This window comes from Colletotrichum costaricense, assembly GCF_030867565.1.
Source record: "Colletotrichum costaricense strain IMI 309622 chromosome Unknown Scaffold_1.1, whole genome shotgun sequence".
Lineage (NCBI taxonomy): Eukaryota > Fungi > Ascomycota > Sordariomycetes > Glomerellales > Glomerellaceae > Colletotrichum > Colletotrichum costaricense.
Genome location: NW_026848230.1, coordinates 1209958 through 1223405, shown reverse-complemented (window position 1 = coordinate 1223405; position 13448 = coordinate 1209958). Strand labels below are relative to the sequence as shown.

Genomic DNA, 13448 nt, shown 5'->3' with positions numbered 1-13448 from the left:
TCGATATATCCACAACCCACAGCCCACAACTCAAAACATCGTGAACTTGTGAAGCGAGTTCGGCTCGTGATCATGTCCACACTAGCACGTGCACTCTTCTACCTGCAATCTTAACAATTGCGGTGCCGGAAATCGAGCATCCACTTCCAGGTTCTCGGGTCTCCGAGGATCTACATCACGGAAGGGTGGCCGAGTTGGTTATGGCGCCAGGTTAAGGTCAGCTTAACATCTGTTTCCTGGTGGGGCAACCCGCGCGAGTTCGAGTCTCGTCCCTTTCATTTAGATGTCCATCTACGTGGGCAGCTTTTTTGGTTGCATGAGACCTGTCGATAGCTCACTGACCGATGTGGCCGAGGCGCCTCGCAGGTGGTCTAGAACCTTTTAGGATTGCTGTGAACACGGATGATGAATTCGATCGACGGTGTGGGTATTTGTAATTCCATGTTCTTCCAATGCTAGGGAACCAGTGTTGCCCCATTCTCCATGCGAATCTAGATTCAAGATAACCCTCAGTGTAGAAGCGAGCTTCCTGTTCACTTAGAACCCAACTCCACGGGCTTCTGTCCAACCCGAGAATAATACGTGCCATACGCATGCACATTCAGATCCTTGATCGCATTCCGAACTGACGCGAGAAATACCTCGATCTCCGTCCGTTCCATTCCCAGAGCCGCCAAAGGTTTGCTCGCAGCGGCGCCCAGAAATTCCTCCGTCACAGAGCGCATGCAATGTCCAACCAGACGCTTGATCTTGCCGAGAGGCCATGTTCCAACCGGCACTTTGTATGATCTCACTTGAACGTTGACGAAGCCGGCGTCTTTCAAAATCGCACCGATGCGCGGAGCGATTTGGATGTCAATCTTCATTTTGTGCATGACGTCGCGGATTTTGGACCAGGATTCCAACAAAGGCCAGTTATCGGGCATGGTTCTGGCATCGCTCTTCACATTGGCGCCGAAGACTTGGGTTCCGACGTAAGCTTCAGCCTTGAGATTTCAGAAAGTGTGTTTCATGAGCACGATGCTGCACTGGATTTGATACCCCATTGTCGAGGGTGGAGGCACAACTTCGAACTTACTCGAAGACTCGCTCCAAGATTTTGGGAGATCATGCACAGAGATGCCAAGTTTCGCATATATATGAGATCGAAATTATTTACAGGCTAAGGAATATCGCTCATTGTCAGCGACAACACCCTCCAGTTTAGAGATCTCATTTCGCCAGGCAGTAGAGCACTTACCAGCCAGTCATCTTCAACATCATCGACGAAGAAGCGAACGTTGGAAGGCACCCTGTACGCTAAATCAGGATATTATGGCCATAAGAGGACTCAGTGGGCGTACCATCTTGGCTGAATCGGCGATAAGTCTACGCCAGTAACCTCGGCGGAAGGGTAGTGACCCCCAACTGGTGATTGTCAATCTTCAGGCTTTATTGATCATTGTCTTCAGGATGAGTGTTATCTACCTTCCATTGCCCATATGCCTGTAAAGTCGTTCAGAATTTCTGTGCGATATCTACGGATGCCGCCTTCAAGTCCGCCCAAGGTCTGAGATAAAACTTACCGGTGCCCGTGCCGAGATCAATAATCTTGCTGGGCGAGTCGCCTATAGGAGCATGGAATAGCTTGCCATCAGTGAGCTCCATGACCATCGCATGCTTCGTTTCTTCGCGTTTTTTTCAACATCATCGTTTGGAATTGGATATTTTCCATCCCGAAATGAGTGATAGCTTTGATTGTCCAAGCTGATAAGCCTTTGACCAAATGCATCTATTGAACCCAAGTTCCATGGGTTCGCATTCAAAACTTACCGTCTGCCATTTTCATATGAATGTTTTTAAGACCGACGAGGTGATGGAGGTCCAACCCGATGAGGAAGCGTCCCACTCGCTAGGCTGGAACTCATCGTCGCTCGCATCGCCACCAGCTTCAATAATATCTGGTGCTTGCTCTGGAGATTGCGCCGGATGCCCGTCTTGCGGCGCTTGTTCGGGAATGGCGCTCATTGGAGTGGTACTGTGTTGTTACTTGGGTTTGCATGTAGTTGTCGTCGACTGAGAGTCCGAGACTAGACTAATTATGCGGTCTTTGCCGTCATCGTACGCCTACTGACAACCAAGCGGGGAAAGCGTGAGATCTCGGTCCTCCGGCAAGAAGTGGCGTAACTAGGGCCAAATGGTGGCTTGAGGAGCGGGCGTTGCAGTAGCTCCAGGCTTGGAGATATACCGCTCCATGGTTGGTGCGCCTGGATCTAGTTCGAGGGCAAATGCCTTATTGCTGGAATGGCCCTCATTGGCAGCTCTTCTCACTGAAGAGTCCCTGGAGATTCGCCCGGGCGAATGCGTCAGCGTAGTGTTTTGACCCTTTGGAGGAGCCGAGAGAAACTCGCCGTCATCTAGCAATTCATGCTTCAGAAGGATAAAAATACATGGTGTCTCTCATTTCGAAGTTCTGATAAGTTTTAGATATTGCTATTTCTCCTTCTAGAAATCTGCGCCCGTCTCTATTCGTTAAAGATTTCGACTTATTCATTATTTTTCATCTCATTCAAGTCGCCTCGTTCTACATCCCTCACACTGCGTTTTCTGAATTATCTTGGGGGCCGACTTGGTAAACCCCACTCCGGCCCCGGCCCGGTGTTGGGGCCATTCCATCGCGTCCGGCTCTCGGCCTTCTCCGGCGAGAAAGTCCGCGTGCCTACAGCATCATCACCGTAATGCTCTGTTTTACGAAGTAATTTACTTATCGATAATTGAGCGAGTCTATCTCGCAATCATAATTCTTAGCTTATATGTGACTGTGGTCAGTCCAACGCACAATACCAACGCCAAAGACCTTGCTTTCAAGCGAGTCCTGCCCCTTCAGCCTGCCGTGGCTTGGCTGCATTAGTCAGTATGATTCTGCATAGAATCGCATGCTGAACGGGTGCTCCCGATATGCCTGTCGTGTATTTCAGACCTTGGCCAAGACGATTCGAGGCATCCAATGGGAGAAACCAGGCTGCCAGAAGGAGCGCGCCCAGCATCGCCAAGACATAGTCGGTACCTGCCGATTCACGATCCTCCATCTCCATCGTCGATAGTTACTCACGACGCGGTCAGAAACATTAAAGTTGAATCGCCAAATTGGCTTCAGCCATAACGACATCCGTCTGCGGGCTTGATGCAGTCTGCCTCAGGTAGAGGTCTTTACGTTGACACCATGTGGATCCATATGCAAATATGACAAGAGACTTCGCGCCTCACACATCTCTGCGGAAGGCTATTGAGAGTCTAACAATGAGTACTCAGCCGGAGGTCGGCCATCGCAAAAATATCGAGACGATTCTAATGATGGATTAATTGTCCTGAACAATTTTCATCCACAGGCGGCCTGTCAAACGAAGGTTGATCAGGTCGCTTCGTCTTGTTATGTTGCCTTCCATCCCTGAAGTTATTACACCGAGCATCTCTCAGCGACCAAGGTTAGGTAGACCATTACCTGCCCATTATTGGCATGGTTGACATGGAAACGAATACGGCAGACGTTCGCCTCTTGCAAATTGACCGCAACATCCAAACATGCCCAGAATTTTCAAGAATCAAACAATAATGAGACACATATGCCAATCCGGAAATGGATCCAAAAATACGTCTGTCACCCATCCCCGCAGCGCTTAAACTTGAGTGGGTGACATTGGGAGACTGGGGGCGATGAAGCGGTTTCAGGCCCAATGGGCCCAGCAGCGCTGACGAGGGTCAGTGTCTAGCGCATTTGCTTTGTTTTTCACAGCGGGCGTGGGGGGATATGTTGTTAAGGTTAGTCTGCAGCGAACCCTCGCGAAGAGCTGGTGCGTACGATCTCAGTGCCCAACATTAAGATGCAAGGTGAGAGCAGTTGAGCAGGCAACTTAGTCCTTCAACTATCGAGTATGACCGAAAACCTTCGGTAGAGTTCGTTTCCGTCCAATCAATGGAATCAGACTTCATGCAATAACCACAGGCCGCTTGACTTGTGAGCTGAGAGTCATGCCAGTGACACTTGACATACCATCATTCCCGACGTCAAAAGAAGTTTTGCGACACGGGTGAAGAGATGGGATGAGTTCGAGATCCGATGGGTAGAGCCTCGGATGAAGACGAGTCCACCAGGGACCCAATCGAACTCCAAGACCCTTTTTTGGTCGCGGTGTTTGGGATCACCAGGGGATCATCCAGCAGAATCTTAGCCTGGTTGATGAGCGTCAAGACCCATATTCAACTTTGCCCAAACCTCATGCTCAACGTTCGCCTTCAAACGGTCTTCCTCGGTTGAGAGAGTAAGTTGTCAAAGGAGGACCGCGACAGAAGTGGGCACGGCCAAAGCTGCTGCCGTTCGAAAATTGGCCTCCAACGTCAGAAAAATAAGCTTGGCGGTAAGATACAGGGGGTCGTGAAACTCTCCTTGGGGATGGTGGTGGGGTCAAATTCCTCGGAGCTTTGCCGCCGTCATGGGCACAATCTCTATTCTTTGTGAGCTACCGCAGAGTCCGATGAAGAGGCGACATGGAAAGATCCAGGACCCTGGCTCACATGTTCAGATGCTTACCGTATGGTCTTGAAGTTCGGTAGACAGCTCCGGCTTGGTTGGGATGACGAACAGCTGCATCGCTCCAGACCCATCTTTCAAGCCCCCCAACCCTGTGCCCACTTGCGTCGATGATACTGATCCTCGCCTCCTTCACCAATTCCAATCCGCCCCCCTCAACATCCTCATAGAGCCTCACGACTCACGAGGCTCAAAGTTGTAACGAGAGGCGTCCATTCAGGGGCTTCCCTGTCGCCTCTGACCAGATCCGGCCGTAATGTGGCTTCCCGATCAGGCCTAGGAGATGCAGCCGCAACATCTTGGCAGCTTCATCGCACCCATGCGTCACGAACTTCAGACCTCCTTCAACGCGGAGTCGCCATCGCTTCCACAATCCATCATATCCATCACTGCGGAAAATCACCAAGAATCTTCGTAACGTTGACGTCTCAACCCGCCCCGTCTCGAACGCCCCATCTCGTCCCATGTTGACCTCCGCATGCAACCTACTTTGGGCCCTGGTCTGAAGTTCTTTGCAACTGCGACAGCTGGGCACTCGAGCCCAGGGGCGATGTCTAGAGCACATATCACGAGAACGACGACAAGGGAGAAAAAAGGATGGCGTAACATGGAGACGCAAACATGCCAATGCATTGATCCAATATCACCCATATCCTAATGTGGACGGACTGACAGATCGTCTGAAATATTCTATAAAGATCAGCTCGATCTTCCACTTAGTGCCGCTTCTTCTTTCCTCTTCTCATCACGCTCACAATCATTACAACCTTGCCTGTTCTTTCTTCTCTTCTAAAACAGCTGTGCTGTCTTCTATCTCTTTCAACGCATCTTGATCGCTCATTTCAAACCATCCGGGTCCGTGTCCCTCTTTTCGTCTTCTACAACATCGACTTCTTGCTTCAAGAACAATCTTTCGACTTTCAATATGAAGTTCTCTTCCGTCATCACTATCGGCTTCGCTGCCCTCGCTACCGCCGCTCCTCTCGGCGCTCGCCAGGCCACCGTCTTCTCCACTCAGACCTTCAATGACCTCTCCATCAGCGGCGGCACTGCCGGTACCGCCAAGCAGGAGGCTCTCGACAAGCTCTCTGGTCTCCCCACCGACCTCAGTACCGTCGCTAAGGCCGATCTGGACTTCCTCAACAGCGTCAACTCCATTGCCAACGACGCCGAGAAGGAGGCCTTCAACCCAGCCATTGAGGCTGCCACCGGCGAGGAGGCCGACGCCCTCCAGCGCGGCAAGATCAAGAACAAGGTCCTCAAGCTTACCGCCACCATGCTGAAGCTGCAGGCTCAGGCGGCCCAGGGCGAGGACGTCGCCGATAAGATGGCCGCCGAGCAGAAGAAGCTCAACAACAACATTGCCCAGGACGAGGCCGAGGCTGGCAACGCATCTACCGCCCTCGACTTCAACGCTTCCACCGCATAATTGCCTTTAATCAGCGATAGAGACTGTGGGTGTAATATCCCATGAGACTTTGAGGAGAATTTGGGAAGAAGGAGAAAGAGTCGATGATCATGAAAGATCCACGAGACGAATAGGGGCTGTGTGCCGACTCGGATGATCCGATCAAGTGCTGGCCATTTCTAATTATTGGGGATGTATCGGTACGTTTTAGTACACTCTAATAATATAAAAGAGATTAGAAAAACATTTGAACCACATTTCGTTCGCTGTGAGATCGATCTTGATGTCTGGCCACATACAGCTGTTTTGCTACAGACTACAGAATACAGCTTACAGGCCATTGTCAAGGAAGAGCAAGTGACTTCACTGGGTCATACAGACCGCCAAGCCGCGATCAGCATTCTGTGACGGATGTTGCACGGATACATGTCCTCCCGCAGTGCTTCCCCAATGTCGTCGAATCACCATCACGACCAAAATGGGATCCCTGAGACGCCTCTCTCAAAGCTTAGATGGCTTGGCGAAGGGCTCCAATTCTACATTCAAGACGGTTGTGAGGCGTGAAAAGGTGTAGTAGAAACCCTGATTGCGTTAGCACTCAGACTAAGGGACTTCTACAGGGAAACTAACCTGCAGAGTAATCATTTCCACGACTTCTCGGTCAGAAAACTCAGTCTTGGCTTTCGTCCATAGCTCATCCGCAACCTCTGGCCCGTCAATAACGGCCTCGATAAACAATAGGAGGGCTTTTTCCTTTGACGTGAACAATTCTGCAAGAGATTCTAGTTTCCCTTGAGAAGAGAAGTATCCCTTCTGTCTTCCAGCCTGGGCAATCACTTCGCGCTGGGCGTCAGTGACACCCTCCTTGGCCGAGACTGTGCTGTGATGCGTCCACTCGTAGGTGGACCGGAACTTTGCTGTGCTGAGAAGAATGACTAACTCCCGGTTCTTGGAGGATAACTCGAGATCTTTGAAGTGAGCGCCTGCGATTTTTGACCAATGGTTGACAGTGGCTGGGCTATGTGCGAGAAGCTTGGAGATGTTGAGGGGAGTTCCGTTGACATCGGGGTACGGAAGGCGTGCCATGTTCACGGTAGAGCTTTGCAATTGGAATAATGCCAGCGTAGAAATGTAAAACCAGTCAATTACAGCCCTCTCATGAACTTGAGTTGAACTGTTCTTGTAGTCTTGGGCTTGGGATAAGATGCGGGGTGCCTCGGCTGCCCCTATTAACGGTTAGTCACCCCCGGCCGTGAGTTTGTACCTCGGCTCCGTGTGGGGCCGACGGAGGCAGCACCGCAGCGGACTTGGAACGGACCATCGGGTATATTAGCTGCCCGTACACTCTTCCAGTCATTATGAGAGCATCTGAGTAGTTTCTGAGTATCTTTATTCTTCCAGCAAACCGGATCATACATCTTTCGCTTGCTTAGCTGTCCATCGTGCTTTCAAAACCTGTGCAGACCCCTTTGGCTTTCTGTCCCGTGTGAAAACGCCCTTCTTGTTTCCATCCACCCGAGTGATACTCGATGTCGTCTGGAAATCCGCAAAGTTCCAAACGTGCTCTCCAACAACGGTCTCAACACGGTCAAATACTCGGTGGAACATTTCGAGAAACTTGCCTTGGTACTCCTCGCTCCAGGGGACGTCACATACGGCGTGTAGCCCCGCCACAGCTTCGGCGCCGTACTCTGTCATGATCATGGGCTTACCATACTTGGCCTGCCATCCAAGCAGGTCCTTCTCCAATACCTGCTCCGCCTCTTCTAGATCGCCTGTCTGAGAGTACCATCCGTAGTAGCGGTTCAGGCAGATGACGTCGAACAAGTCTGTCACGAGGTCCTTCTCGAACGTAGCGAACCCCATGTTCGCGAAGCAGACCGGTCTCGTGGGGTCCAGCTCGCGCGTCAACGAGACTAGCGGCTCGAGATACTCCCTTGCACCGGGCTCCGCCGACGCAGGCTCGTTGGTAACTGTCCACATCACCACCGACGGATGGTTCTTGTCTCGCGCCACAAGCTCTCTAATAGCCTGGTCATGCGCCGCCTGCGTCTTCTCGTTGCACGCATCGGGGGCAAAAGTGGGAGGCGCCTTGAGCCCAAAGACTCCAGCAATGATGCCGAGGTTGATACCCACCGCCGGAGTCTCGTTGATGACGACGATTCCGTGTCGGTCGGCGTAGTCGAGGACCTCTTCGGCGTAGGGGTAGTGAGCTGTCCGGAACGAGTTGGCTCCCATCCAGCGCATGAGATGGAAATCGTGAATCATGTAGGCCGGATCGAAGCCCTTGCCGCGGATTGGCGAATCTTCATGCTTGCCGAAACCGGTGAAGTAAAAGGGCTTGCCGTTGATGAGGAACTGATTTCCCTTGACCGAGATTGTGCGGATGCCGAAGGGAAGTTCGTAGGTATCGAGAACCTCATCTTTGTCGGAGTCCGATAGTATCTCCACACGGAGTTGGTACAGATACGCCGCGCCGGGTTGCCACAGATGCGCCGAGTTGATCGTCAGCTCATCTTTTGTCCCATTTGCCTGAGACACGGTCAACCCCTCCTCGTCAAGAACAGAGATCTTGACTTTGTCATCCTCCACCGGCTGCGAAGTCTCAACCTTGTATTGAACTTTGCCTGCTCTCGACTCAAAGATGTCCGTTACGACGGTGATGTCGATGATGGATACCGCCGGCTTCGAACACAGATACACAGACCGTGCTAGCCCGGAATAGTTGAAGAAATCATGCTGATAGTTCTGCTTCCGCTTGCCGTTGGCGAGGGTCTGGATTTTGCCGGGAGGAATCGTCTCCCAGCTCAGCTCGTTACTCACGGCCACAGTCAAGCGGAATCTCTTGCCGGGTTTGATGATGCTAGTGATGTCTGCCTCGAAAGGGGTGTATCCGCCAACATGGTCGGCGACTAGCTTGTCATTTACGTAGACACGGCCGCGATGGGTTGCTGCGTCAAATCGCAAGAAATATCTCTGATTCTCAGGCGACCAGCCGCGAGGTACTGTGACTTGACGCTGATAGTACACCCATCCAACGTGACTGCGAATCTTCTCATCTGCAAAGATGTCGTTGTAGCTGGCGGGTACAGGTACTTGAAGCTTTGGCGGGATGAGCTTAGACCATGGTGCGTCTGCTTCAATGTCGGGTGATGATGCAATTGCAAAGTTCCAGATGCCGTCCAAAGAAACGATATCTCTGGTTGAATTGGCCTGTGGTTTGAGCATCTTTCTTGTTAATAATGTTACTTAACGTTTTCAGGTCATGAACAGAATGTTGAGTGAATGCTATCATAAGTACGCCGAGAGCCAGGCGTAATGCGGCGTCGTCTTTCGGCTTTTCCGAAGTGTCGGCGGTTGAGATTGCCGGAAGCCGACCGATGCCTCCAACAACCACTTATGCGCACGTTCGATACTCCGCAGATTCCGTAAAACGCGTAAGTTGTTCTGGGGATCAAGCTCTCATGGAAGAGGATTTATGCCAGCCATCTTCGTGTTGCAGTTCACCAATTCAAGGTTGTGTACTATTTCACTCCGGTCGGTAGTAGCCTTCAGTAACCGACCGTTTCCCCTCAATGTTGTATCATTCGGCAAGCCACACGTCAGCTCAAGGGTGAGTTCGGACATACACACCCAAGTTGCTACCACAAGAACTAGCATGGTCCTGTTCAGGCATTGTTGATGGGCATTATTGGAATGCCATCATCTTGACTTGCGGGGTCCCCGGGAGTGTGGGGGACAGGCCTTGGCGGCCTAAAGCTACCAGGGGACATGCGGGGACCATTTAGGGCACTGAGATGCAGTCGGGGATTCCGTGCTCCTTGAGTAGACTGTCGTAGCTTCTACATAGAACCACCTTGATTGAGACTTGTTCGATTCATATATAACCGCAAGGACGTTAGGCTCTGATTTTCGCAGTTCTGTAAAGCCGATTGAGCTGAGAAAGCAGTATATGTACATGTAGTTTCGGCGCGGAATTGAGGCTGTTGGTCTTGCGCGCTGGGAGTCTCCGACATGGTGTCCAAACATACCTTAATATGTTGAGTATTAGTATCCCTATTATAGAGTAGTTAGTTCGAACCGTAAGTTAATAAAGAGATTAATTAAATTATATAAATTTCTACGTAAGTATAAAAAAGAGGCTCTAATTATAAGTTAAGCTAGTTATAATAATTATAAATAGGGCCCCTAATTAGCCCCTATATAGTTAGCTATATACTATAGTTAAATTAGATTTTTAATTTAATACTAACTTTTTTTTTTTTTTATTAATTTACTTATTATAATTAGAAATATAATTTAACCTTAGGCTCGTTTACTAAGTCGTTTTTTTTTTTTCCCTTTTTTTTTCTCTTTTTATATAACCTATTTTTCTATTTATATATTAACTTTTTTATTATTTACGAATTATTTTAGTTCCTTATTAAGTACTACTTTTATAAAAGCGTTAGTAAGGTTATTATTATTATTAATCTAACGGATTTTAAGGATTTCGTACTTTTTATATAATTACTTAAAGGTTATAATATTAATTATAAGCCTCTTTTTTTTTATTATTCTTAATTTAATAAAGTATTCGTATAGTAAATAGGAATTAGTATAAATAATTATTAAGATTAGTAAAAAGTTAAGTTAATTAGTAATCTTCTTTAGCGTTATTAAAATTACGTAAGCGAAGTTAATATTATTAACTATACTATAAATTTTTAATATTAGTATATTTCTCGTTATTTACTTATTTTTAATTAATAAGTAGTAAATTATATTATTATATATAGTAAATTTACTCTTACTTATACTCTCGTTAGCTAGGATAATAATATATTTTAATTACGAAATAAGGTTATTATTATTTATAAATAACTTATTAATAAAAACGTAAAGCTTATTAATAATAAGGTTAATTAGGTAATAAACGAGGCCTCGATTAAGATTTAATTATTACTATTTAAGTTATTTATTAAGTACCTCGACGTTTTATTTATTTAGTTCTATAGCTTATATTACTTTTATATAATTAAAAGTTATTTTAAGCTAGTAAATATTTATAATATATACTCTTTATGCGAGCTTAGTTTTATACTACTTTTTAATATTAATTATATTTAGGTTAATAAAGTTAATCTTTTTACTTTACTTTTTTTATTAAAAAATAATAGTTTCTTTTTTAATTATAAAAATCCTATTATTAAACGTTAATAAGTTATTTATTATAAAGACCTCTTTTAGTTTTATTATAAAGCCCACTTTTTAAAGCTCCTTATCTTCTTTTTTATAAAGTTAATATTAGATAGGCCTAATATATTATTAGTTTATATTCTAACAATTCTAAATTATTTACTTTTATACTTAGAGATTAATAAGTACGGGTTATATATAGATATAACTATTAATAATTAATTAATATAAAAATCGTAGTATATAGCTTATTAATAAGTACCCGATTTTGCGAGCTTATATAGTAGTTTAAGTACTATAATAATCGTACTTTTTAGGTATTTATTAATTATTTCTTTTAGGAAATAGGCTAGGATTTTCTTTCTAAGCCCTATAACTAATTAAGTATAAGCCTAGGTAATATTATAGCTCTAAATCTCGTATCCTTTTTTTATAGCGATATTATTAATACTATTATTAATCGTTAATTATAGCGCTATATTATAGGTAATTAGGTAAGTAGCGTTACTTTTTTAACGTTACCGTACCTCTAAATTATATACTTAGATTTTTTATATAGTTAGGGTATTCCTTTTCCTTTAATTTTATATACTATTTATAATTTAAATATATAGAGATTTTTATATTTCTTAGGGTTATAAAAGATAAATTAATAAACCCCTCGATTACGTAAAGTATTTATTTTAATAAGATCTAATTTTTTATATAGCTTTTTAATAGTTATAATAATACTTTTTTTATATAATTTAATTATTAGTTCGAAATCGGCTTTCTTTTTTCTTATATAAAAGGTATTAATTACCTCGTTATTAATAATAAATTATTATATTAAGGCTTATTATTATAGTTTTTTATAACGTTTTATTAGTAATATTAGTACCCTTTTAATAATTTCTTTTTCTTTATTATTTATTAGTATTATTACGACGATTTTATTAAGGATAATTTTTTATACTTTTATTACGGGTTATATAGTTTCTTTTAGCTCTTTTTTTTTATAAATTAGAAATTATTTTAATAAGATTTATATTACGGCAGTAGGCACCAGGGCCCTGTGGGCCCTGTGGCTTAGCCTTAGGCTACGAGGCTAAGCTCTTAGTAATTACGTAACGAGCTAGACCGCTAGGCCTAAAGGGCTAGCTTACTAGCTTTTACTTACTATTTTATTTTTTCCCTCTTTATATTAAGTTTTTAGTTAATTAAGTTAATATAGTAGCGTTCCGACCTATTTTAAGATCCCTTTTATAATACTACTTAACGTTACTTAATTAATTATTCTTTAAAAATAGAATAATAATATTTTAATTAATTAATTACTAACTACCCCTATTAAAAAAGCGTATAAAAAAGCTAAGTAATAGCTAACTAAATTAATTGCGTATAAGTAGTATAATTAATATTCTTTAAATATATACCCCCTTTATTTAATATAATAGTTAGAGGATATAGCTAGGGAGGCTAGGTCTCTTTTCGTACTAACGGCTTTTAATAAAGTTACTACTTTTATAAGTCCTAATAGAGTATCGTAGGCCCTAATAAAAGTACTAAGCTCTTAATTATTAACCTAGAGGTTATACTATTTAATTAGTTAATAAAGCGCTTTTTACCCTCTATTACCTAGGCCGATCGCTTAGTATACCTTAATAATATAACTAACTAGCTTACCTCGCCTATTTATATCTATAATAATATCTTTTTTAAAAAAAATACTAAGTAATATATCGACCTTAACCTTATTTAAAAACTATATTTTAAAAATAACAAAAAAACCTTACTTAAATAGATCGAATAGTAACTAAAAATACGTATTACTTAGTACTAATTAAAATAGGTCTTAGTATTTACTATTAGCTAGCTAAGTAATAATACTAAGTACTTATACGTAATAACTTATAAAAACCTTAATTTTATACGTATTATTATTATAGAGCTCCGTATTATAAAAAAAGCCCTTATCCGAGCTTATATTAATAATATAACTATAACTAAAAGGCTAGAATAGCTAGAGAACGGCTCCTAAGCTAGCTCTATTTAAAATACTACTACCCTTAGCGTACTAAAATAATAACTAATATATTTAAAAGGGAATTAATATACCAGCATCGCAAATTAATATACTAGCGTCGCTCTTATACTAGCGTCGCTATTCTATTTTTTAATTAGTCTAAAAAAAATTTATTAATATAGTTAAATTCTACTAAATACTTATAAAGTATCCTAAGCCTTTATTCCTTTACTCCCTTTATACTTAGGTTATATTATTAAACCTCGAAATCTAACTTATAGTATTTATTT

General features: G+C 43.9%; 5 protein-coding genes across 5 annotated transcripts; 2 read left to right on the top strand and 3 right to left on the bottom strand.

The window, feature by feature from the left end:
• Positions 1-533: 533 nt before the first annotated feature.
• On the bottom strand, positions 534-2007 carry CCOS01_00455 (methyltransferase; the record flags this gene model as incomplete). Its single annotated transcript, XM_060448652.1, has 6 exons — positions 534-986; positions 1241-1292; positions 1344-1407; positions 1468-1485; positions 1566-1607; positions 1869-2007. 6 exons carry the CDS (start codon positions 2005-2007, stop codon positions 534-536), a joined length of 768 nt encoding a protein of 255 aa, XP_060320090.1.
• A 159-nt stretch (positions 2008-2166) lies between these two features.
• On the bottom strand, positions 2167-3074 carry CCOS01_00454 (uncharacterized protein; the record flags this gene model as incomplete). The annotated part of the gene is made up of 2 exons (XM_060448651.1): positions 2167-2409; positions 2925-3074. 2 exons carry the CDS (start codon positions 3072-3074, stop codon positions 2167-2169), a joined length of 393 nt encoding a protein of 130 aa, XP_060320089.1.
• Positions 3075-4610: 1536 nt separating this feature from the next.
• CCOS01_00453 (uncharacterized protein) lies at positions 4611-4769 on the top strand (the record flags this gene model as incomplete). The annotated part of the gene is made up of 1 exon (XM_060448650.1): positions 4611-4769. One exon carries the CDS (start codon positions 4611-4613, stop codon positions 4767-4769), a length of 159 nt encoding a protein of 52 aa, XP_060320088.1.
• Positions 4770-5492: 723 nt separating this feature from the next.
• CCOS01_00452 (uncharacterized protein) lies at positions 5493-5996 on the top strand (the record flags this gene model as incomplete). The annotated part of the gene is made up of 1 exon (XM_060448649.1): positions 5493-5996. The coding sequence occupies one exon, from the start codon at positions 5493-5495 to the stop codon at positions 5994-5996; it is 504 nt and encodes a 167-aa protein (XP_060320087.1).
• Positions 5997-6476: 480 nt separating this feature from the next.
• Positions 6477-9203, bottom strand: CCOS01_00451 (beta-glucuronidase; the record flags this gene model as incomplete). The annotated part of the gene is made up of 3 exons (XM_060448648.1): positions 6477-6557; positions 6606-7201; positions 7502-9203. The coding sequence occupies 3 exons, from the start codon at positions 9201-9203 to the stop codon at positions 6477-6479; spliced, it is 2379 nt and encodes a 792-aa protein (XP_060320086.1).
• Between the last annotated feature and the right edge of the window lie 4245 nt (positions 9204-13448).